Below are 27,115 nucleotides of genomic sequence, written 5' to 3'. Positions count from 1 at the left end.
GACACCTCACTGAAGCAAATATGTCAATGTTGTTAAGACAAAGGAAAAAAAGTCTCACATCTACATGGAAATGTTAATATCTTAGACCGATTTAGCACGTAACATAACCAATTGTTGCCTCAAAGAATACATGATAAATATCAAAGTCACAATAATAAATCGCATTAATCTTTATCCTTTTCTATTAAGAAAATAAATGGCAGTTTGTTGTCTCCAACATCTGTCCTCCACAGGCAACACAGCTGTGTACAGCTGTTCTGTCAGCCACCTGCCTTCAGTTTGAAAGATAAAAGCGCAGTTGGGGGAAGTTTGTGTGTTTACTAATGTTCTGACAACTGTTGCATCTGCTACAGATGCTGATGTAAAAGTTTGGATCAAGCCTTTTTCATTTTTCAAAGAAATGTTACATATGCATCCACAAAAACACAGAGCTCAGCATTGTAAACAAGTCAACAGGAAGTTGACTGTGGATTGCAGACATTTAGATCAAGAATGGCTTCAAAGAAGAATACATATACCACATACAGTATGTGAAGAAAAGTGCAATAAATAATAAAACTAAACAAACAAAAGTCTAAAATTTGCAGGTGCACAAGGCTTTCAACAGTTTTTTTAAAGATCAAATTTTACTAGAAATTCAGGATTTTCTTTGTTTGGCAGATAAAAATAATCTATCCAATAATATATCCTTACACCACAGCAAATCTCTACTGACACACATGGGACCATAGCATATATTGTCCACATGTGTCATACAATTTATCATTATAAAATTCTCTCTCTTTTTTTAATTATTGTGGATTGGAAGATAGGAATGAATGTATGGATTAATTTGGAACAGATTTGGATTGAGATTAGTGCCAAGGAAACGTGATATGATACGTGATAACACCAGTTTAAAAAAAAAAAAAAAGGTACATGCGCATCAGTTTCCTGGGGAAATAAAAGTAGAGAAAAATATTCTGATTATGGCACAGAGGTGTAGATTCAGGCTATTGTTGATGCTGTATATTTGGAAAAAGAGGATTTTTGAATAAAAAAAAAGGCACAAAATAAAAAGAAAAGTAGAATGTGAACAGAAGACACGAGAAATGGATAACACAAAGAAACAGGTAAATGACAATGGGAGAAGCGAGTGAACTTCTCTTCCCTTCTCTCACTGGAAGGTTATCTTTAACATGAGGTCCTTTAAGCCCAGCAGGAAGGGGGATAATTGGCCAATAGAAGCAGCTAGGTGAGGTATTTCAAGCTGCCTCTATTCTAAATCCGACGCTGAAGCACTTCTCTATCAATCCCCCCAGTGCACTGGCACAGAGGCCAGGTGCAGGAGAGGAGGGGAGCTGTCCAAGTGAGAACAGAGAGGGATAAGCGCTTAGGAAGGATGGAGATAGAGCCCACCATGAAATGGAGACTTGTGGCAGGGAGGCAGCAGGGTGATGAGAAGAGAGAGTTTATTTTTATAAACTGGGAAGTCACACAGACAAATCTTACTGCGACAGTGAGGTGTACACACGCAAACACACTGTACACAGGTACTGTACACAGGTACTGTACACAGGTACTGTACACAGGTACTGTACACAGGTACTGTACACAGGTACTGTACACAGGTACTGTACACAGGTACTGTACATGTACAACCCTCTGGGGGCAGCAAATCTAAATAACAGTCTACTGAACTTTAATGCCATACAATCACTTATGCTGTGTTTGTGTTGAATTCTTACATATCAATACAAAACATTCAGTCACAAAACTTTGTCTCTAAGGGTTTGTAATGCAAATGTTAACTTTAAGATAAAATATTGAAAGCATTTATAAAATATACAAAAGTACATCTAGTGCACTTCATTTTTAATTTATCTATGTGTGAATATAAAAAAAAGATGACCACACCTCCACAATTACAATCCATTATAACTGCATTACTATTAAACATACGAAAGTTAAAACCAAATAGTAAGAGCTGACATTTTGCTGGCTGCCACAGTGAACAATTGTCCTATTGAAGGATCAAAAGCCAAAGCTGCTATTCAAACTATGATTCTACAAACACGCAACTCTTAGACATGGAAAAAGTATGTTCACGCTGGAAACAAAGTCTAGAGAATAGAGGCTGCATATCGCTTTCATTTGGTTACATTCTGCAGATTTGTGTGTGTTGCTGACATTTTTACAACGCCGAGTTTGTACAGCCGGTGTCATCCTCAGTATGTCAGCCATGAGACAGGCACAGAATGCTGAGCTAGGAAACCTTGATAACATTACACACCGTTTGACAGCCTTCTTCAGATTGATGGCTACTCTTACTGGCAGGCAGCGAGACAGTGCTCAAAATAATATATGATTCTCGGGAGTAATGGCACCAGTGGAAAAAGTGTCCAGTAGGACCAGAACTACTGTTAAGCATCTGCCATAAGCTGACTTAAGCTGAGAAACCACGGACACGAACATGCAACATGTAGCCATAATTAGCAGAACCTGACATAAGATACTTTTTTGGGTTTGTTTGTGTTTTACATCAATACCTGAAACATAAGGATTTGAAAAAAGAAATGATCGGTAGATTCCTAAATGACTGCAGGTAGACGGATTAAACCCACAGAGGTTATTGATTAATTATAAAAACATATGTTCCTGCTATGTTTTCTGTTCCCCCCTGTGGTTGACATTTGACTTTTTGTGTGGTGCAAATTGGAATCTAAATGCAACAATCCATTACCAGTGATTTGGCTCGAGCTCTGCAGCCGCCACCACCTCGGGCTGAGTGGTAATGAATTTGTCCATTGTCAAACCATTAAACAAGAGGAAGTCAGCCTTTTATGGATGCATGTAGAGCCTCCCTCTGCGCAGCTGACTTTACAGCCAACACCCTTCCCAAGGCCTTTGGAAGTGCACTCAAGAATATTTTTTCCTTCATTCTGGCTTTTTAGGAAACACACTAATGTAGAGAATCAATTTACACGGGCTGCCTTGTGGTTAGGTGAAGGCTGTGATAATGGTCTTTCCCTGTGCTCACAAGCAGTGAAGAGGTTTGCAAGGTTATCGGAAGATTTTATTTTTTTTATTATACTTCTGCAGGAAACACAGGTAACACAATCAATAGAAATGTACGTCATTTCACTGTTATTTTTTAAGTTTGAGCAGTGACACGATCAACTCTGATATAACCAAAATGGCTGCCAATAGCCAAAAAGTTTTAATAATTAATAAAAAGCCACCCTTCCCCACTTCAGTAATGTGTTAGGGTTTGTAGTGATCTGGCTGTGATTTGGTAAATACTGAGGAAATCTTCATCCGTGCTTTGTGAGAGGACCCCATTCAAGGCTACAACTGTCATCAGATGCTCTGGTTTACTCCAAATACAAAAAGATGAGCCTGCACAGGAGCTAACGATCTGGCAACTCCAACAGTCTCTCAGTGATTTCACATGAGAGATTTATTTGTTTCGATATCAACAAAAAAAAGCATATTTTTATTCAGTTTTCTGGAAAATAACTGTTCCTTGCTTGTTCACTGCATTTTTAGGGCCAAGCAGAGTCAGAATTTAATAAAAGGGGGTGACATCGTACACTTCTCATTATTCCAAAAGGATCAATTAAAATCGAGAACACTATATAATCTAGGGAAGAATAGAAAATTATGTCCAAAATGTCAAAATGATATTTTCTAATTCTGAATAGAAAGATTCACTTCTGGCCTTATATACATGACTAAAGTCTGTTCTGTTTTCTCACTTTCTGCCACTAAAAGGTCACAAATAACATCAAGTGTCAAGGAAATGGCCCCTACAATTATCCATCCCTATTGTGACAGGTGGAGCCCATGAATTGAAGCAGATTTACACCCAACTGAGCAATGTACGTATAATCAGTATCAGATTTATTGTCATACGCTAACACATACAGGGAATTTGCTTCGGTCATTAAATGCGGAGAATTTATTGCAGCTAAGAAATGTGTATTTGTAACTGAACAAAGCTTTTATAAGTCAAGTCCTTGCTATTAATACTAAACAAAAAAGTGCTTCCAATGCATTTCTCAACTGTGCAGCACTACTTTCTCATTTTGACAAGCAGACACTTCACAGTGGAATTCAACAACCTCTTGTTCACAAGCCTGTCTCTCCAACGTGCTCGCATAACAAACGTGCTCAGTGTGCAGCTCACCTTCTCTCCAAGGGCCCTGAGGCTGTCCAGGAAGCGAGGCCAGAAGTCCTTGAAAAGCGGCCGGTCAATCTTCTTCAGACTGTCTTTGGTGCTCGCATCCACGCTCACATACAACTGGGTAACTGGCACAAGGCTCCTGCAAATCGCAGAAATCGTTTAAGTCTTACAGATCAGATTCCTGTGCATTTCTGTCAGCTCGAAGTTGTTCTCTGATGCATGAGGTTGCACTCCTTCATTCTGGGACAAGACAGAAAACCTTTGGGCTGAATATAGATGTGTCACTCAGTTCCACTCTTTATACCTCTCTGTCCATATCTTGATTCAATAACTTACATGCCATCAAACTCTCTACACTCTCTGTACTTGTGGTAAAACCAACAGATTTGTGGAAAAGAAGGAAGCTGTGAAAACTGTTCTTTTTATCACTATTAAATAAGGAAAGACACTTCCAACTATGCTTTAACTCAATCTGTAAGAGGGGGAGGACACAGCAAAGTAATTCACAGAGCCCGAAGACTGACACACACTACCCTTTTCTGTGTCTTCAGATTTGCTGTGGAAAAATGCTGAAATTACCAGTATGACTTAATTAATGAGCAGTGACAGACTCGGGAAAATTCTCAGACTCAGAGACAGGAAATTTAGCTCTTTTCAATTTAATCCAAATCAATGTTATTCTTATAGTGCCAATTCACAACAAAGTCATCTCAGGGCACTTTGCATAATAAAGTCAACACCATATAGATTCGTATAGTTCCCTTGAGCAAGCACTGAGGTGATGGTGGGGAGGAAAAACTCCTGAATCAGAACCAGGCTCACGGTGGGCGGCCATCTGCCTTGACCGGTTGGGGAGAGTGGAAAGAGGAAAAAAGAAGAGCAATACGAAGCAACTAGCAGCACATTGCCACTGATAGGGCAGCTCTAAAGTTGGGAATAGCAGCAGAAAGGTAAAGCGAGAGGGAGACAAAGTGAAAGAAGCACAAATACAAAAGAAAGAAGACATAAAAGTGATGGAGAGAACAGGAGCTCACTCTCTAGAGTGATTTGAGCCAGCTCTAAGCTTAAAACCTTTTTTTTTTTTTGGATAAAGCCTGTAGTTAATCTTAGAGTAGAGTGAACGTACTTCTGGTCAATTTCTAAATACATTTAAGTACTGAAGAGACACAAAGTAGATCAACTCATCTCTGACCAGGTGGCTCTACCAAAGAGGAAAAAACAAAGCTGATGGCTGCTGTTCCTGCGACAAGCCGCTTGATGAATATACGATAAGTCAGCCTGTGACAGTGTAGTTATCTGACATATCAGACATGTCACTGCACTGAACGCCCTGATGGCAGCATGCAAAGTCTGTAACTAAGCCTATGACTGAATGTTTCTTTCAGTCAGTCGGTGAAAATGTCTGATGTGGAGCTCATACTTCAACAGTTGTTTTTTGGAATAAAAATATAAGGTGACATATTAGTTTTATTGGTAAATAATTTGAACACAAGGAGGTTTTGAGAAAATGCATAAGGCAAAAAGATCTAGTTAGCTTGATCAGTAGTGTGTCACTAGTAAAAAGCCTGGCAGAAGAGAGAAAAAGCTCTTTATAATGAAAAGGTGTAGATAACTAAAACTTTATTCCATGTTATTTTTTCATTTTGTTTAAGCATACAACATGAATAGGCAACGGAAATTGTAAATGTGTGGTGTCACATAATCACATGACTAAAATTATCTGACACACAAATGGCAAAATGTGTGTGGCCACGCGTATAAACATATCAGAAATTTCATATAGCTCATACACCACAAAGAAAGGGTGCAACATCTGCGGCATGAGTGAGTTTTGATTCGATGTGTAATGGCTTTTGGACAGTTTTGTTACTTTGGAATGTTTGTGTAACTCAAACCTATGAACATGTAAAACTGAAAACGTATGGCTTAATTTTAATGCCCACTGCAATTACCTCCCTGCTTTCGGATTTATCCTCTCAGACGTGAAAAACAAGGCAGGACACATAAATACACTAGGAAAGAGTCAAAATTAAAGTGCAAGTAGCCACACAAACAAAGGGCCTGTGAGTTTTGACCTTACCTTATTTCCTGAGGGAACTGTGCATTGGTGACAAGGAAACTGGAGATGCGGTGGGAGTGGAGGAGGCGGATGAAGGCGTTGATTTCAGGGTACATGATTGGCTCACCCACCAAGGACAGGGCACAATGCTTGACTGCCAAGCCCTCCTCGTACCGGTCGGGCTTCACTCCAGGAACACCTAGAGATAGAAAGGCCATAAGGCTGAACGGACAGTTTCATCGATCCATCAGCCTTTGAATTAATCTTTGTCTCCCAACAATAAAATGAGCAGTGTCATAAATGGAAGCATAAACCAAACCGCTGTCAATTCAAAACAAATATGGGAAATAAAAGGCTTGATTAGGCTTTAGGGGCGGGGCGATGTGGAAATCAAAAAACAAAACACAAATCATTGTTTAAATAATCAGAAACGTGCAGAGGAGCGATGATTTCAGCTGTGGCCGCAGTTCCCCATCCACCAATATTGAAACATTGGAACATGTATTTTTATTTCTGGCATTAAAACATGTTTTAGGAAGAATTTCAAGTGTGGATGTCAGAAAAAGAGGCGTTTTTAAATGATCTTGATGTGAAATTAGGAGCCTTCATGAAAGAAAAAAAGAAAGAAAACTAGAAATGTCGAGCCATGAATTGTAGACCACTGTTTTCAGTCTTTTGTAAAGGAATTACAAAATTTTAAAAAAATTAAAAAAAAAAAAAGAAATGGATGGATGCCTGATTATATATTGTTGCAGCTTGATTTTTGTCTCAACATTGTAATGCCATAAACAGTTGCGATGAGATGTATGGTAGTATTTTAAGCAGAGCAAACGACATGGTTCTCTGGGAGCTCTGCAAATAGTTTTATTTATTTTGCTGGTGAATTGCTAAATGTAAATTGTACCACATTCATTTAAATTGAATGTAAAAAGCTCTTGCTTTAATGATAATGTGGAGAGATTTTATATTGGTCTGTAAAACACAGATTACCAGTTAAAAACAGGCCTATTTTTGTTATGCAGTGCATACTTTGTTATATTTCTTTGTTTCAATATAAGATGATTGAATAAAATATTGAAATAAATGATTGATTAATACGAACTTTTGTAAATTAATTGAATTTAATTGAAAAATAAAGATCCTAATGGGAAAATAATCTATAAATTAAGGGATTACTCAAACAAATAATCAATAAATTAAAAAAATATATATAATTGTTAGGTGCACCCTTATTAGGCTTCAATGTGATGTGTGACGTCATTAACGTAAGCAATTCCACAAAACTGAAAAGACCCAAGAAAAGACAGGAGAGGAGGTTTGAGCTTTGGGAGTTCTGAGTGCTAAGAGCAGAGTTGAACCCTTGTCCACTCGATTTATTTTTGTTGTGTGTTCCTCGACTGTCCCGCTGTTAGGGGGATCAACTAGCACAGACCACCGCGTGTTGTGAGAATATGTCCTTCAGGAATTTTATGCTTGAAAGACGAAAGCTATAAAGTTTAAACTACAATTGCGATTACACTTACTTCAAAGTATTTAATACCAAATATCCCCGAGTAAGAAAACCCAAACACAGGAAGCACCTCAGTCACATGCATTACATTTTGTTCCAAATTAGATTCATTCACTCAACATGTTTTTTGCAAAAGGGAGGAAAACAATAATAAATAATTCTATTTATTTTAGTCTATTATTTATTGTAACAGTAAAAGAACCAGCAAAGGAAATTAGGTCCATAGTTGGATCTGATTATAGATCAATGAGTTTACAAAGCATGTTGTTGGACATGGACCACGGAGAACTGTGTATGTACAAGCATGTTAAATTTGTGATTTTAACAAACCTTAGACGAGTGTGTGGAGGTTGGTAGTGTCAAGAAATTGAGAAATGCAAAAGTTTTATAGATAAATGTATTCTCTGCTGATCTAATATCTGAATGAACATTTTATTGCTGTAATATATGGAAAGAATTAGAGTGAACTGATGAAATGTTGGACTACTGTATGTTATTAATCATTCAGTTCTCTTAAGCTACCTTTTAAAGACAAAATAATATCACAACAGCTGCAGAAAATCAACTCAGAAAAATCAAACCTTCCCACAGGAGGAAAAATCAAACTTTACTCAGCTCATAAAAAGCCCAGTGCAGGGGAGGATGCATGTGTGATAAGACGAGCATCTAAAATCTCATTAAATAAATGCATCTTAGTCCACTCTTGAGGTCTTCTATTACAAACTGGATAATGATGGTTACTGATGAGATGCCAAAGAACTGATTCGAGTTGTGTTCACAAAACCTTAAGTGTCCTTGGGATTTGAAATCCTCTACCGCTGGAAGCCTAATGATGCTACACAATCATGGGTTTGCAGACTTCTCCTCCATGTGCAATTTCTTTATTCTGTGTAATTTGTTTATTACTGTAGCAAACATGCTGAACACTCAGTGGTGTTGTTGTTCTGGCTATGCAATTATTTCACTTGGTAAAATTAAACAATTACACTTCATTTTACAGAATTTTACAGAAGCACAATGTTGCTGTAGCTCAGAGAACAACAGAATAAAATGTTCAATAAATAATGCATTAATTTAGCAGCAACAGCTAGAACACCACCAAGCTTCTTTTTGATATGCACGTGTTCTGTTTAGGGACATAAAATAGGTTCATGTGAAATGCATCATAAGGCCTAGAACAAACCAATGTAAAACTCTTATAACAAGGTGCATCCCGGCACCTAAACCCATATTTAGAGCATTTTAACAGCTGTTCAATACCCAGTGAAACAGCAAATCTCTACGTAACTGAGGCTCGTTTTACTTGCAGTATAAATAATGCCAAGCTGCTTTATCTTTTCAAGACATCTTGTGAGAACAGAAAGTAAACTACATTAATTCTCCTTAATGAACGGTTAGGCGACCAATCGAATACAGGATTCCTGCTTCCTGGAGTGAGGTGGCAGTATTCCGAGGCTTGTTCCTTATTTTCATCAAAGTCTTTGGACTTCATTAATTGTGAGCCCTTTGAGGCAGTATACCATCAGTTGATCAGAGCAGAAACAATGATTTGTTTCTTTTTTTTTTTTTTTAAATACAAAGGATATTCACAAGTTGTCTGGATAAGTCATTGTGCTAGACATTGTAAAATGTATCACTGTCAACAGTACATCGAGTTGAAGACTGCCCAATGTGATTTAATAAAGCAACTGGAAAAAGAATTATGAATGATAATGACAAAACAGGCTTGCGTTTGACTTTACCATGCTTCTATAATTGGAATTGCAAAGCTTTGCTTCGGTAAAACATCTGAAAATGTACTTTTCTTTATGTTTTGTACAAAGTGTCCCAATAGCATTGTAGTTTTTTTTTTTTTTTTAAATCTAAGTGGACTGAAAAGCAGCTTACTGTCAACACAAGCTTACATGTCCCATTGTTCCATTATAATCACATCAGGAAATTAAATTTTCAAAGATGAAATGCACTGCATCATGGAGGACTGCTCTGAGAAAGATATTAGCTATAAAGAAACCCTTTGAAGTTGATATGTCTAAGAAGCTTTTAGCATTTGGCATCTGTATCATTTCCTGAGTACTATGGCCGTGTTGTTTCAAAATGAGATCTGCAGTGGTTTTGAGGTTAAAGAGGTTGCTTTTTGACGGTTATGTCAAAAGTCCCAAACCAGGTCTTATGGATACTTTTGGTTAGAGATACGGTTATGTCATATTGGATGACATTACTTCAGGTTTTCTTAAACTGAAACGGAGAGTTTTTTTTTTAAATATTTTTTGACATACATCCACCCATTTTCTGGACAGCTTATTATTGTTAAGGGACATGGGGGGGGGGGGGGGGCTGGAGCCAATCGCAGCCACTACTGAGTGAAAGATGGGGTTCACCCTTGACAGGTTGTCAATCAATCACAAGGCCACACAAAGACACAAAAACTACACCTACAGAACATCTAACAGTCTAATTAACCTAACATGCATGACTTTGGACTGTGGGAGGAAACCGGGGTACCTGGAGTAAACCCATGCAATCACAAGGCGAATGTGCAAACTCCACACAGAGAGGCTGCAGCTGGCAAGTGGATTCAAACCAGAAACCTTCTAACTGTGAGGAGGCACCGCAAACCACTCCACCTATTGTGGAATTGTACAAAGATTGAATGAACTCCAAACTGTACAAGTGTTCCTTTTGAAACGGTTAAGATCTTGTTTTAGACGTTCAAATCCATGTAGAACACAAACAATTTCCTAATGAATACTTGTTTGCTTTAATAAATGTCTGATAAATGTGTTGCCATCATGTTTTGACAATATTTTTAAAAACTTTCAAAGAAAATCTGTTTAAGGGAATACTCACAGGATGTTAACTAATATGTTTTTAATGAGCTTTGTGCATCCAAACAGCCATCTTCAGCCAATGCTGGCAGCAGACACACACATAAAGTTCCAAATGCCAGCATTATTAGTACAAGTAGTACAAATAGAGCCTAGGGCTAGTTATTCTATTACATAATGAAACTATCACAAAACATTACATAATAAAACCAAATTTACAATTCTCAATAGTGCAATTGAAAAACCAAAAACAGGAATTGAAACGCATAGAAAGGGTAACATAAAAAAGGGAAATGTGGAAAACACCTGCTAAATCACCAACCTCTGAACTGTCGAATCATGTTCTGGTGCTTCTCCAGGGAATCTTGCAGGATTTTCTCAGCAGGGTCCATCTTCCAGCGCCACTCTGTGCCCACGGGATTGGTGTGATGTCTGTTGGTGGAGGATATAAATCAACAAATAACGAACAGCCGTCGATATACTGTATCCACTGAGTTAGAATTTGCTACTGTAGTAGTAGGTCACTGCCTGCTGAAACACTGATTATCAACTGGCAGCCAGTATTTCATCAATGTTATGGTCATTTAACACTGGTAATTCAGATAACACATATTTCACTAGAGTCAGAGGAGCAGCCTTCTACAAGGTGACAAATAAGTGGTTTAGTCACAAATTGAAAGTGAACTATATGGGCCTCATGCATTCTCATCCTATGAAAATGTATAGAAAGTGCAAGAATGGATGCCAGTGGAAATAAGACTGCACCTCCTTTGGGTGTTAATAACACCTTCTGACTGCCTATGTGTGATGTCTTTGTACAACAGCAAGGCGTCACAAATTTCAGACAGTCTGTTTTGCATGCATATGCACATGTTCACATCGCCCACCGAATCTAATTTCAGCGGTGGATGCGGAGGGCAGCTGCAACAATAAATCTGTGTCCCGAAATTTCTTACTACCCGTCATCCCACATAGCGACTTTAAGAAAGACTGGCATATCCATGGCGACAGGAAAGCAGTTCACTGCAGCACATTCTGACAGTGACCTTTCAGTAGCCCCCGTCTCTTGAGGGGAGTAAAAGGCCCGTTCTCTCACCAACGTCATGATGAATCACTGTCCACCTTTAGGACTTGCAGTTATGCTGGACATTAGTCTTCTGCATGTAAATCAGTAATTAGTTTGTCACAGAGAGATCATCACTCCTGGTTATTAAGATAAACAAGTCAGGTTACAATGAGAACCATGCAAGCAAAAATGCTATAAAACAGCTTATTGTAGAGTCCACTGTGGCTGCCATCCTGAAAACTGATAGAACATTCTGGTAATGTGACAGGTGAGTAAGTCCTGATCTTGTTTTGTGGATCCAATACTGATATCAGCCAACACCAACTGAGCTTTAGATATGGATAGTATCTCCCTAACACCCACAAATCATTAGCAATATCCCAGAAAAAATGACTTTTCCTCTCTTCTTGGCATAAACGGACTTCTGGCATACGAAAGGGTAGAGATATACAACCCTAATTCATAAAGCGTTTTCATTTAGGTTTTACACAGCATCCCATCTTTCTATGAATTAGGGTTGTACCTACTGTTTTTTTTTCATTTATGCTCCTATATAACTTACCTTTTAAATTCTCCACACACAAACTAAGCAAGAAAGTGTGTGGAGGGGATGATATAGCAAGTAACAGCAAGTGTTACATTCGTAAAGCAATAAAAGTAAAATTAATACCAAAACCAAGAAAAAAAAAAAACAATTTTGCCGACATTAGTGCCAAGTGATACTGTTGGGATAAAAAGCACATTTTCCATGATTTACATTTATGAGGTGACTATAATCTGGCTGCAATGAACGAGACTGCAATCCAACAACACCCAATTTGCTTTATTAAGCTTTATTCTAAAAGGTACGTACCTCCAGCAGAAGACACACTTGTTAGCACAGGCGAGGCTGGGGGTAGTCTCCATGCACCGGTGGGACTCAATGCCATAGAAAGTGTGCTTGTAACAGCCGCCTCGCCCTCGCAGCATAGACTAATCAACAGAAACAACGCCTTGTTAATGTTATTTGTGCATTCGGGTTGTCATGAAGTTTATTGCTTTATTTAGCAGAATAAATTTATCACCTTGGTCCATCGACAAAGCTTCACTCCTGAGTGACTTCCAATTAGTTTATACCCTGCAAAGAAAGATTGAGGGCATGTGAGAATATTAAGGCTCTTTATCAGTGAAACAACTCTTTGACTGGGAACCACGCAGGCCAAATTTAGCAGATAAGTGGAGATTACATTTTCTTCGAGTGGTACATCAATAAAACTCTGCTCAACATTCACAAAGCAATATTCACTGCTAAATGCTATTGAACGTCTCCAATATCGCTACTAGCTGCTGCTCAAGACCAAGTCAAAGGTATGAAGGGGATAGCGTTTCAAATTCGCTGTCTGCACAAAGACAGGATGAAGTGTTTCAAATCCACTTTCCACCCATCTGCATCTCTATCCACTTTTATTACCACAGCCTTATACCACTGGGTCCAAATGGCCACATTTCAGAAAGCTCTTGCTTCGGTTCCTATACACGTTTGTCTCTGTGACATCTGTCAAAGATTATAATTTTATCTGTATTACTTCATCGGCTTATAAGCCACCAGAACATGATATTGGAATTGGCTCAAGGGGAAATCAAGAAGGGCTTCCTTTTTCAAAGCCCCAACTGAGACTTTTATTTCATTAGCCCATGCAGCAGCAGAACAACCTAATGGTGCATTAAGGTGTTTTGGAATCTTTTGGGTTTCGCTGCAACTATGCTCTTGTACAGGAAATATTTAATTAAAACACAGCAGGGAATTTCTGTCAGGGTGGATACCCATGTTCTCAGGTTTGATGTTAGATTAGTCAAATGCACAATTTATTCTGTTTCTGATTTACCACCTGAAATAGTTTGATCAAAGATGTTCTGAACAAATTACAAAAGAACAGAGAATTCTATTTTATTTTCTGCTCCAATAGCTAAGGTTTGGTGTGTGTTTTTTTTTTTCTTCCTGACACACAAGAAATTAATTTTACCACCTAGGAGCAGGAGTCTTCTTGCTCCAAGCTCGCATCTAGCAGCTGTAAAACATCAAAGAATTATAAGCACCTAAACTGAAAAGACCACTGGACATGATGGTTGTTCAATTATTTATTAATGATACTAAAGCAACACTTCACCTTGAGTATTTGTTTGAGAAATTGATTTCCAATGCCTCTTAAAGTGTCAGGGGAGAAGGTCGCAGAGAAGCGTGTGTGGGCGTGTGTGTGTGGGGTGGGGCTATAAAAAGAACAATATCCGATATGAATAATCATGCTTGATGTGCAAGGTAAGAAGAAAGTAATCACAATGCAAGTACTGTATGTGCATGTGTTTTCTTGTACAATGCTTACACTGCAAAAATGTGCTAATTTAAAATGTGCAATAAATCTATATGTATAGATCTGCACCTGCGGCTACAATTGGGCAGCAGATTTACACATTCTTCTGTTGTGGAATGCAAATTGTAGTTTTAGCTATTGATCATAGTGAACCATGTACTAAACCATTACAATGACAATTTCAAATGGATGTCTGCCGACTACGTTAAGTCTGCACATCCAAACCTACACAAGTAGTTTAAGGCACAGGTATACAAGCTTCCATCCTAGTTGAAAGTTCTAGTCTCTGCATTGTTTAAACGTCCTTGGACGTGAGATGACAGTTTTAATTGCTGTGTGACTTTTGCGCTCATGCCAGGAAAGGTCTACAAAAAAAAGAAAAAAAAAGAAACAGGCTTCCAAGGCTCCGTATCATGGAAACACTTTTCATCATCCATTCTTTCATGCCAAAGAAAACAAACTGTGCACCAGTATCGACTGATGCCAACACTAGGACCATCAAACAAGTCAACATTTGGTCAAATGAAGTGAAGTCTAATTTAGTCCTATTTATAGAATGTTGTATAAGCTAACAGTGGGGGGGGGGGTCTTGGCTGAAATTGACTGCCTTGGCAGTGACTGGGCTAAAGAGTGAAAGAGCAGAATAGTGAAGTGCTTCTAACAGCTAATGACTCAGAGTCAGCTTAGACGCTACGGCTTTATAAGCAATAACCAATAAGATAGGATGCAAAATGATGTTATGAAAAATATTGAGCCATTCTCTGTTCTTGCACCACGCTGTTATGCATCTCAAACTTGCCTTCAGAAAGGGTCTGCTATCTGGACCAAGACATTAATGCATTTTCTTCTCAATAAGTATTACCACAGTGGTAAACTAAACCACATGATCTGGATATTGAATTAAGTACTTTAAGAACACTGCCATGTTGGACTCAGCTAGTTTTGCTGATGTTTTGGCGTGGGTGGGGACGAGTAAAACTCTTTGGAGTAGACCCTGAGGATGGCAGGAGGCAGAGAGGGTAATTGGACTGCACTGCATCATTAACTGCCATTAGACAAACATTCCCCAGGTGCACAGTTTTCATGCTGCACCTATGAGCAGCTTTAACTAACTGAATTCTCTGCCAAAAGGATGCAATTTCCGCATCTGCATAACTTTAACATAATACACCGTAATGCCCAAATCAGAGATCAGAGGATGTGTGAGAATATATATAAACACGGTTGTTAGCTACTGGAAGTAAATTGAGTTTGAGAACATAAAGACCTCTATCAGTGACTGTGAAAATGGGTGAATACTCTCAGCATAAATAGATAAATACATGTACCTAACACACACTGATATTTTGCATGAGTGCTCACTAAAGTTTCTGCTGAATTAAAAAATAAATAAATAAATCCTAGAGTCAATTATAACTTCAATACCCTTGGTGAACTAGCAAGGTTAATGGTATGATGACAGCAGCTGCTGGCACTTGTAATATAATTTTTTATTGCTAAGCAATGCAACTAGATAATGTAAATTTATTATCTACACTGACTTGTGACACTTAGCAGATGTTCTTTTGAAATGTTCTGTTTAGGGTTGCTTCTAATGTATTTTTGTTCTCTAATGTATAATTTTTATACCAGTCTTCATCCCCCTTTTTACCTACCTTGCTTTGTCAGTGCTTCTCTAAGGGCTGGGGTGATCATCTCTCTTCTTTCCTCTTCATCTTCTAATGTCATCACTCCATTCAACTTGGATAGCTTCACCATCTGGCTGGCTGCTCGATCCTCCTCTTTGCTCTGTGGCAGACACCAAATTCAGATAGAATTGGTTTGTTTCAAGAGATGTGTTTAAGAGTCAGCTGTGCAACAATGTCATCTCAACTGAAGATGTTATTAAAGTAAAGTGTCTACTTGAGCACACTGTCATCACCTGGTAAATCAGTGCATAAACTGAGTCAACGTTTTGCAGTATCATGTGTTCAGACCTGGTTGCAGAACACTTCATTATTACTCTGCTAACTTGATAAAGCATCAAATAACAGGGTGAAACTAAGGAGTTTCAGGTTCCTTACAGAAGAACACTGACAAATAGAGAAGTGTGTTAGACACTGTCTTCCCCGTCCATTCATCCCTTCCCTGCAATAAATAAAAGTCTTGAACTGCAGCTAGATTAACTTACTGCAGGATGCAAGACTACAAAGAAAAATGACTTCCTTAAGCCCAGGCCAAAGTGAAATGCAAGAAAGTCCAGAGGCATCTCTAAGGAACCATGAAACATTCATTTTCGAATTAGGGGAATCAACCTGTCTGTTGGTTTTCAAACTTTCTGGAAATAAATCAAAAATTAAAAAAATAAAAATAAGGCCACAGCTGAATAAAACAATCACTTTGACTCTATACAACAGCAGCTGTCTTGTTTTGTAGCTTAAGTTGCTGCAGCCTATTCGCGAAAGACAAAACAACTTCCTTAAGGCCAGGATTACATTATTGAAGTGTACAGCATAAATCTAAATATATCAGAGATATGTTGTCTACAGATGCAACAGAAGATTGATTAAAAACTGGTAGAAACGTTGCCCAGGGCGAAGGGTTTGCAGGTATTGCATTTTAGAAAGAAATGATGGAGCATTTTCCTTTGACATTAACCATGTTAAGTGACAGCTCCACCCAATTACTGTACTGCTGCCATTGCCTCAGCTTGTCTATAGGGACCTGTATGTAACCTTCTGAGCACAGCGCTGCTCATAAGAGGCTGATACTCTGTCAGTGAACATTGACAAATGTTCAAATGTGTGTATTACTGAAGAACAGCAACACTTTACTGCTTCCTTTACATTTCACTGCAGGGCACCAACTGTGACCTATGTTTCATTGGCTCTAAATGATCTAAATATATGACATTTTTATTAACTTGGTAAATATATTATGGACCAAATTTCCATTGGTTCTCACACATTTGCTATTCACATCTTTTCCCAACAATCCACAATAATTTCCTTCAACTTTGGAGTCAGTGATCTCCAGATTACACACAGCTCTAATAAGTCTTTACCTGTGTCTGTCTGCTGTTTGAAGCCAAGCATGTAGTGCAAAGTGGGTCTTTACAGAGTTTTCTTGCAAGAAGCAACATTATGGGAGAAGTAAGGGTCAAGCAAAAGAGTGAAACAGCAGGTCAGACAGTTAATTACTGACCTGAAACTCACTATAAAGCTCTGTAAATCCTGGTCAAGCTTCAGACTCAGGTGAAAATTCTCTGTGTGTTCATCTCCATGATTTCACACCGTCATTTATTACAGTGTTATTGAAAGTGTAACAACGTTTTCGAATTCTAATATAGTTTTCTTTTGTCATGCGACAATTTGTATTTGTAAGATTATAAACCTAAAGGTGAAATCGTCAATTGTCAGCTTTTTGATCTACAAAATGATCAACTACTTGACTGGATGCTCGTTGGAGCTCGTTGGTTTTCAAGCAAAAACATTTGCAAATGCAAAAGGACTTTTCCTGTTTTCTATGACAACTAAATCTGTGGGTCCATTGAAAACCATATATTAGCATAACACCTCACCTCTGGGAAAGATGCTGTTGACACCTCCTCTAAAGTTACTCACTGAACAGCACTGGCAGCAGTACAAAGGAACTGACCCCTAAAACGTTTTGAGTCGGGTTCTTTGTTTAATTTGTGCTTAAATAGTTTGCAGCTTCTCTTTTGTTGTAACTTGATAATGACTAATATCTAAAGGAGCACAGCAACTGGGTTTTGATGTCATGCTAGTGATAGCTTAAGATGCACATTGTACTCCGCAGATTTATTCCGCTTTTGGTGTCACAAACTTGTTTAAAAAAAAATAAATTAATTAAAAGGGACACTGAACATATGAAGATTTCCTCAGGCCCTGCCTGTGCTGCAGAGGTCATGTCTGGATCCACTTAACCAACAATGTCCACAACTACAACTGATTATTCAAATTACTCATAGCAACCAGTGACAGACCATCAGACAAGCAGCTCTATTCTCAACAGCTCAACTGAATAAATAAACTTTTTTTTTTAAGTCTCCCTGCAAATTATGAGGGTGTTGCTTTACTGTTTAATTTTGAACCATGCGCTATTTCAGTTATCAGTGTAGTTGTATGACAACACAATGTATCATCAGCCAAGAGCATGTGGCTTATATAACTGTTTGCCAGATATCTAAACTACAGATCAAATATCTGTAACATGCAACTTAAGCCCCCCGAGTAAGATGGAACTAGTTTGCCAAACTCAGCCAGCACAATCTGCACTTTCACTTACTGCATCCGTAAAATGCTAATTTTGACAGCACATGCAGCACGCAGCCAACAGTGCACCAATCTGTCCCTGTGGTGTTTTAGTGCAGCTCTAGAAACTCATCTGGTCCCAGACTCTGGTATCCGACTGGTCAGCCTTCACCATCGCTTCAGAGCTCACAGGCATCCAGTCATGCCGGGGCCTGCCTGGACTAACAGAACTGGGACATGTCACAGCATCATGTTGTGCTCTAGAACCATTGATGCGCCATGGGGCTGATGCGGATGGACAATGCAGGAGTGACACACACAGAAAGCAAATGATCAAAGAATAAATAGGAAGGTACATGCTGAAAGAGAGATCAAATAGGAAGGGATAAAAGAAGAAGAGATAAAATACAAAAGATACAAGAAAAAGAACACAAATTCAATATTTGCCTTTCTAATGTCGAAATGCAGGTTAAATAACCCTTTATCCCCAGTGCTGCACATTTGCAAAAAAAAAAATAAATAAATAAAAAAAAAAGGTCTACCTCCGTCATATTTTTTAATAGATGTCTACATCTTGTCAGAGCTGGTGACAGAAACTAATATTATAAAACAAACCCAGTTGTAAAACCCACCATAGATACTACTCAACTTAAGATGTGTAGGCTAAGAATTATCAGTGTGTAACCTGATAATCACTTAAATGACACATATTTACCAGGCTCAGTCAATAAGGTTTTCAACAGGCTCAAGTGGCGACACAACAGCCCTTTAAATCATAGTAATAGCATCACCTCCTGCTTTTTTCCACTTGACACTAAGCATCAAAACTCTGCCCAGAAAGCTGTGCAGCTGCTTCGGGTTAAAGATCCACTCCACACTAACTCCTGGCAACAGTCCTGCAGAGTGAAATGCACCGCTCCAGCAGAAACAGACGCCTCTTAGGACGACGTTAAGAGGCTAAAAATCAATTACAGCACCAATGGAAATGAAGCTTAGTGGCACTCGGCAAAATACAAATCAAAGTACAGCCAAATAGTGATAAAGACAAAGACTGAGCAGTATGAGCTCTGAGCTCTGGCAGCCAATCACAGCCTGCCTGCCTACCAGTTTATCACTGGGTACATTTGAAGAAGAAGAAGAAAAAAAAAGAGAGAGAAAAAAAGAAAAACAGTAGTGGGAAAGATGTACTCATCAGGTTCATCATCATCACTCCTGCCTGACTGTAAGCACCACTGACATCAATACAGACAAATCCATTTGTGCCATATTTAGCTCTACATCCCTCTGTTTTGTCTGTGGTTGGGGGGGTTGGCCTCCATCAACCAACAGGAATGATGGCAAAAAAACATTTAGGGTTGAATGAGGAAACTTAGTTGATAGATGTGATATTTGTTCGTAGTAACTCCAAGCTGTTTATGTGATGTAATGGGTTTAAAAATCACAAAAGGCTGCAACCAAGAAAAACTCATTACAAAGTAAATGACCAGTTCAGAGAAAGAACTTAGTAAGCAATACTGTAAAATCTGTTATTTTCTTGAGACTTTTGCATCCTCAGTGGCATTTTAAAAATTAATGATCTTGCTTCCTTAAAATGAATTTGTGTTGTAAGAAAACACATTATAGAATCAAGTTCAGCAAAGATCCATAACAGCAGAATCAAGACTGACCGGTAAACTAAAGAAACGCAGCACAAAGATATGAAACGAAATATGACAATGACCTTACCTTTGAACAACCTAGAACATTAATGCTAAAATTAAGTTTTAGGAAGCTCCCTTAGTGGCTCAGTTGGTTTAGTGGCTGCCCGCTGACCATAGAGTCAGAGGTTTCCCCCCGGTTTTGCTGACCAAGACACCGAACCCCTAAGCGCCCATTCCCATCCCCAGCCCCAGCCGCGCATTGCCAAGTCCTGGTCCAGAGCGCGGTGGGAATTGGGGAGGGTTGCATCGGGAAGGACATACGGCATAAAAATGTGCCAAACCAACATGCGGACCAGTGATCTCCTGTGGCAACCCTGAACAATTCGCCTTAAACTTGTTCAAAGGAACGTTTCTACACCTCCGTTTCTTGTCATTTACTGGCTGACATACACAACAGTATACTGTACACCAATACGTCAAAGATAGGCAAGACTGGTTTATCAGTCAAGTGCTAACACAAATAATTTGACAATATCCAATTACATAATACCAATGAAGGGAAATGTGCTGATGATTACTGTAAGGTCATGATCTCTGTGGTCCTAATGGGGTTATGTAATGGTGTAATGAATATATCAAATTGGACAAGTAAACAAATAAGATTCATTATTGCAAAGAAGACACTATAAACTTGTAAAATACGGAAAGTGAAAACAGACCAGCATCTGTGTCAGTAAAAATCTAAATGTCTTGAAAGCAGCCACAGAAGAATGCACTCAGAACTAAAAGCCAGAAGCCAGTATCTACAGCTATATTACTTATTTGACTCGACATAATCAAGGACAAACGGCACAAGAACAGTTACATACTCAAAGAGCATGAACACGTAGTCAGGAAGGTTTAGCCTCTGTGTGGTTAAAAACAGATTGAAATGTAATAATGTCTGTTTAGTGTCCATCTTGCTGCTGTGCACAGAGACTTTATGCAGGCAGCTCTGTAAGTCAAATAACAGCGTGGTGTTAAATGTCGGAGGCTGCAGCTCTGTCAAAGGCAAGTGGTTGACAAGAGGTTTGAGCTGCCTACAACTGAGGGTCTCTGTCATCCCCTAGTGGTCTGACTGAGAAAGTCACGGTCCACTTGCAGTTCTAGTGAGGGATACCTCAAGCAGCCTGAAACCCTTGGTTGGTCCCCAGCTTCTTTTATTAAAACCGACACAGACACTTTATTGAGCCTGAAATTAAAAGGAAAACTACAATATCTAGGTTAATAATAGGGAGGGAAACTAAACAGATAAACGTCGGAGTATCAGCTCCTTCCATAGTGTTAATAAGCTTACTAACAGATTCCAGTCAGGCGAAAAGCCCTTCTTTTCCTTATTCACGCTTATGTTGCAGCTTGGATAAATATTTGTCGTCCCTTGGCAATAGCACATTTTTAATGTAAAATACTATTTGCATCTTGCACTTCTTGCTCTGTAAGACCACAATATGCAAAAACAGCACTATCATGTTGCCAGAGACACACAGCTAAAGATTTGGCTGCCAGGATGATGGCATGCAAATACATTTTCAGCAGGTGAACTGGAAGTCACCTCATGAAGTCGCTGCCTGGGTCTGTAGGTGAATATCCTCGGGGAACCGAATGACGATTGGAGCCCATTGCTTCCTCATAAAAACTAAACCATAACACTTCATGAATTTTTTAAAACTAATTTTGGTTCTTCACACTGTAGCTTGCCAAGCTCCTGAAGTCATCAGCGGATGTCTCTTTAACTTCCTGTGTTATGATGTATGACACATCTGTGTGGGGCTTACAAAACGACCTGTCCAATCCACCCAGAGCGAACACGTAACATACTGTAATATTAATGTCACGAATGAAAGGACAGCCCTGGGAGAACCTGTTGTTGAAGGCTGGTCCTGTGTCTGTGTGATACATGGACACTTTCATTACAATTTTATTACAAATTTCGGGAGCAGCTTTGTTACTGCAAAGCCTGCATACATAATTCAGCATTATGGTGCCTTCACAGACGTGAAACCAGTGCTGTGTGCACTAACGCGCCCCGCAGCATCACATAAGATCATATGGTCGTCCACCTCTTCAGCATGGAGGACATGTCATTTATAATTTTGACCCGTCAGGTCCCAGGAATGTTTTACTTCGGCACCTTAGTCGTAGCAACTAGTTTGCAAAGCAAAAGATGTTTATTTCTGAAGGGTTGAAACACCTTGGGGGCATTTTGTTTAATGTATTCGTTTCATGTCTAGATTTCTTGTTTTTACTCTGATCTGAGGTAGAGAAGGACTTTTCCCCGGTGATGTTCCACTCCAAAGAACAGGTACATTACAGGGCCTGATACATACATTTATTTTCCTTCTATTACCTTTACTGTCAAGACTCCCAACTTTGCCCAGGCCCTTAAACGAATGCATTAAAAAAAACGGACTGACAATTCATCTCCCTTCCCATTTTTTAAGCTTTTCTTGAGGCACTTCACATTCCTCACAAGTCTGTGAAGTGGGCGTACTCGCTATTATGCAAGCCTCTGCTTCCCGCCTGCTGGGGTCTGGTGTCTATCAACCCATCTGCTACTTTTCTTCCAGCGATACCACTTTTTTTCCCCCCTTTACGCAACACATAAGCTTAAATGCCACAACGGTGCCTGCTTATAGACCTTAACATTGAAATACACAAAATAAACATGCTGGAATATACATATTAGAAGATTCAGTTTAAATAATTTAACAACTTCCCAACTGTAATATAAATACTGTGCATCTACCTCGTATTTACAGGCAGGAAGACACATATCTTAATGCTCGGGTTCCTGTAACGGCTTTAATGGCAGGGGAAAGTGGCACAGATTAACTAAGTTCATTCCACCATCAGCTTACTTGTTGACAGATGATGACTGAGAATTTTTTTTGAGGAAGACATATTCATAACTAAAAGTGTTGTCATTGTTCAAGTCCTTGCAGTCTGACCTTTGTTTTCTTGACGTTGCTCACAATGTTTCCCAGATCCTCCATGTCAACCACAGAACCGATTTTTTTCTCATCTTCTAGACCAGACTCATCACTGCTGGATTCCACCAGATCCTCCTGAAACAAAACACAGGAAAAAGGTGTACAAAACAAAGTTGAGGATGTAAGACAGATAACTGTTTGGAAAATGTAAATTACTCTCCAGAGAGATTCATAAACGGCCCAAACAATAACCAATTTAAAACTTTTTTGTGATTGACCCCATTTGATGCACATCAACTGTACTTCATTATCTCTCCTCGGGTGCCTGATTAAAAAAAGAAAACCGTGTGCATGTTTATTGAGTTTCACTGGATTTATCACAATGCAGGCCCAGAGTCAAAGCCTCTGCCTACATGTGCAGCAGTAAAATAAAAAGAATGAGTGCTGGAAGTGGTAGATAAATCACAATGATTGTCCCTCACCACAGTTCTCAGCCACCCCGTCACCTCTGCTGAGTGCAGTGACTGTTGCAGACTGAGGGGAAGAAGTCACAGCTAGAACTGGCTCTGAGGTGCCTGCTACCATGACAACCGGTCATCTGTGTGTGCTGTGATGCATATGAAAGCTGTTAGTATGTGCATGTGGATATAGGTCTGTGCTCGTAACTGCACTAACCTTTTTGGAGGGATAAGAAAAAAAAAGTGTTTTTCATATTTTTGTCAACAGATGATAAATTGCATGGGCACCATGCGGAGTGTTTTTCTAACATCATGCTCCCCTTGAACATTCATAACATCTGTGCCCCAACATTGCACTTCCTGAGACATTTGGAATCCCCATCTGACTTCAACTGCATTGTTGGGAGTGCAACATGAAGCCATTAGCCTGATCATTTCAACTCACATACACACACTCTGTGTAAAGAGCAGCTTGGATAGCTAAAGAACTCTTCTAAAGAAACATCATCACAAGCCATTTGAAACTTCCTAATTAGATATCAGCCACACACTTTCTCTGCCTTATTTCTCCTCGTATTCACATGGGAGTCCAGCCTGAAGTCTATCCAACAGTGCATTAGGTAGAAGTAAGCCTGGAACAATAGGCTGTGTCATGATTAGGCTGAAAGATATGGAGAATAATCTGATTGCAAGATCTTTAAGAGCAATATTGCATTTGCACTTTACTATGATACATTTTTCTCCTTTTTGGGGAATTATCAATCTCTGCTCTCTGCAGGATCCTGCAGCTGTGGATTCTCGTAGCCGTGCACGGTGAACAAATTAAACAACTAATTAATGAGGCTGTGAATCCACTCGAACGATCAGTGCAAGTCCTGCCTATTAAAAGAGATGTTTAAAATGTATATTATATGCATATTTCACGTTGTAAGGAACTTTTCTTAATAACTAAGAACTGACTAAACTGTAAACCATAGCAAATACCTATCTGTTATGGTTAGGCAGAAAGGTAGATCTCTGGATGCTTATTACACAGCTTCTTCGTCCAATAATAACAAGCAGAGATGTAACTGACAAAGTTGTCATACATGTGACGTTTACAATCAGGACACCATTAGAGGAAAGTTGATGAATGAAGAAAGCACACGAAAAACACACAAAGCAGAATAATACACAGAGCTCATAGGCCTGTCAGTCCAACACATTTAACTATTTAGCTCTTAAATCGTTAGGTGTGACCAGTTCAATTGATCAAAAACATATGTTGGTAACTTCAGTTAAACCAGATTATTAATATATAATATAATAAGTCAACAGAGTTATGATGCTTAAGGCCCAAAGGATTATTGGTCTTTCCCCTTATGCAGAAGGAGTCCTCATTATACAAGGCCAGAATATTGACCCACGAGCTGGTAATTTTTGCTCAGAAACGACTGAACAGGATCAATACTTTTAGGTAAATCGACTTCTCTAAAAGTAAAGTATTGTTTATAGTATCCAATCAAAAACTCACTGTCAATACCTCGGAGCTGTTATTCTGCACAGTTGCTTTCTCCTTCTCCTCTGCCCGCCCATCTTTCTTGTTGTTCTTACAGGAGCCTCCACTTTTACAGTTCCCTCCGCAGCTCTTCTTCTCACCCTTGGCAAGGACCTGCAGCCGGTTCAGGAACTTAACCTTCCAAGCCAGGAAATCTGCCTGGACACTCCCATTGCGGCTCTTCACCACATTGCAGTCTCCTTCTCCCCTGGTCATGATGCGCATGCCACTCAGCATCCAAAGCCACTTGTCTACGTTTTTACCCACCTACAGAGAGAAGGTGGGTTAGAAAGGTTTGGTCATAGCTTTAGTTAACTGCATGGATTATGTTTCACAAATTGTAGCTGTGGATAATATTCAGCTGATTACAGCAGCATCATTACTTTGATAGAATTGAAGACGAATTGAAACTAAAACTCACTGTGTTATAGTGGCCAACATAGACAGAGTTTCCAAGGCCAAACACAGCATATCTGAGGCCTTTGAGGAAGGTCTTCCCATATCTGAAGTCAATGGATGCCTCTTCCAGCCACTTGCAAAACCACTCCGCATTCTCTGTGGGCTGTCCATCAGTGTATGTGGCCACAAGAAACACGCAGACCGACTTACTTGTGCACTGATTGGAGATGGACACAGTGAGGTCATTAATTAAACATCATTAAATTCAAATTCAAATTCAAGAAAAATTCATTTCTGACCACTAAAGTGCAGAACAAAACGTACCACAACAGGGAAACTGTACACATTGCCGGTAAGTCCAAGCCAGAAAAATACACTTTAACAAAGAACCATGAACAGACGAACAGGTTCGTCCTGGAGAAACTTGCCAATATGCACACAGTCTCCAATACAAATGCTATAATATACATTATTAACCCAAGTAATCTGCTGACTTGTGATGGGCAGCAGAAAAATCTTTTTACATTGAATCCAAATAAGAAAACAGTGACTTTGTTACCATGTGCCTTAATAACCCAGCTACAATTAGTTTCCTTAATTAAGGTAATTCCTTAACTGTCATGTAAACAAGACCCATGGTTTCCATAATCAGAGTTAGGGCATCGGGGATCCCTGATATCCTTTTTATATTTCTCCTAAACAGTGTTTCTAATTTGCTTTTTACTAGTGCAGGCCAAATAATGTAATGTACTGAAAACTAAAATACAATGATTGCATTTTTGGGGCAAATTAAAAAGTATTAAAGTATTATCCTATTAAATAATTGCCAGTAAGAAACATGTGGAGCATGTGTATCTTGTCAAAATTATATCCCTTTAGACATGTGTGTAAAATGGGGCCATGATCAGCATATGAACTTTTGTGAGTGTAATAACTACAACCCATTTTGTGAGGTCATAGTGAACTTGACCTAATCAGTTCATGGAGGTGGACAACTGTGTCAGATGTAATGAAATTCCTTCCAGGCTTTCATGAGATATATAGAAGAACAGTCTAAAAACACTATGCCTCTACACAACATATACACAGGGAAGCTTTCTCTGTGCTTGCCTCAAAACTCAAAGGTTTTCACAAATGTTTTGGAAGATAATCTCAGTTTAATAATCACCTTAATGAAGTGTAATTTGCAGACTTCTAACTTACAGCATATATACAATGAGAAGAGGTGTTATTGTAAAGTAGGAAACCTCCTATTTGTGTAGTTAAAACCTGTAAATGGAGTATTTTTCCATGAGAATATTTCAAAAATCTTTAATTGGAGTTACAAAATGCTTAGATGTTTTTAATGTTTGAGCAGATATAATGTTAAGGAGAGAAGCAGTTGCCTTGTCTCATGTCTAAGGTTCCAATCAGGGTCTTCTGACTGATGGTCCCTGAGTGGAGCAGGTGCATCAAGAGAGGGACTGGTGCCAGCGGTCATTTCTCTTGTGGAGATTTCCCATCACTAAAAAAATGTATACCTTGTCGCACTAAATAAATAGCTGATTTCTCTCCTGCTGTGTACCAGAAAACCAATCTCCTATTCATCTCTCAATGCACAACACTGTGCCTGTGCCAACAAAAAAAATTAAAGCAAATGCTAAGGAAAATAATCCATCTTCTCTTAGCTGAGCGGTATTAGTGCAACAACAACAAAAAGAAAAAGAAACGGTCCTCGGAGCAAGATCTTTGAAGAATCGAAAGAAAAATGAGAGAAAGAATAAGCTGCAACATAACAGAACTTGAAGCTTACAGTGAAGTTTGTTCAAGCTTTCGAGTGAAAAAAGTAATAAGTATGAATTATTATACTTGGATTAACTCTGTTCTAATTAATTCTTGTATGTGTA

The 27,115-nt window shown here is 38.9% G+C and overlaps 1 protein-coding gene across 8 annotated transcripts in view; it reads right to left on the bottom strand.

Annotated features, from left to right (window-relative positions):
• tyw1 (tRNA-yW synthesizing protein 1 homolog (S. cerevisiae)) overlaps positions 1-27,115 on the bottom strand; it is a 45,484-nt gene that overhangs the window by 17,043 nt on the left and 1,326 nt on the right. For 6 of the 8 annotated variants that reach the window (XM_067507905.1, XM_067507906.1, XM_067507907.1 and 3 more), the window contains exons 5-13: positions 25,252-25,446; positions 24,807-25,097; positions 22,854-22,970; positions 15,629-15,761; positions 12,690-12,742; positions 12,479-12,597; positions 10,882-10,991; positions 6,246-6,423; positions 4,169-4,304 (exon numbers count right to left, since the gene is read on the bottom strand). In XM_067507905.1, the coding sequence (XP_067364006.1) occupies positions 4,169-4,304; positions 6,246-6,423; positions 10,882-10,991; positions 12,479-12,597; positions 12,690-12,742; positions 15,629-15,761; positions 22,854-22,970; positions 24,807-25,097; positions 25,252-25,446 (1,332 nt within the window). The remainder of the gene's footprint in view (positions 1-4,168; positions 4,305-6,245; positions 6,424-10,881; positions 10,992-12,478; positions 12,598-12,689; positions 12,743-15,628; positions 15,762-22,853; positions 22,971-24,806; positions 25,098-25,251; positions 25,447-27,115) is intronic. The other 2 variants (XM_067507909.1, XM_067507903.1) reach the window with 1 other exon arrangement.

The sequence above is a fragment of the Channa argus genome, chromosome 6 (assembly GCF_033026475.1).
Source record: "Channa argus isolate prfri chromosome 6, Channa argus male v1.0, whole genome shotgun sequence".
Lineage (NCBI taxonomy): Eukaryota > Metazoa > Chordata > Actinopteri > Anabantiformes > Channidae > Channa > Channa argus.
Note: the sequence above shows the minus strand (reverse complement) of the source record. Positions and strands in the feature narration are given on the sequence as shown.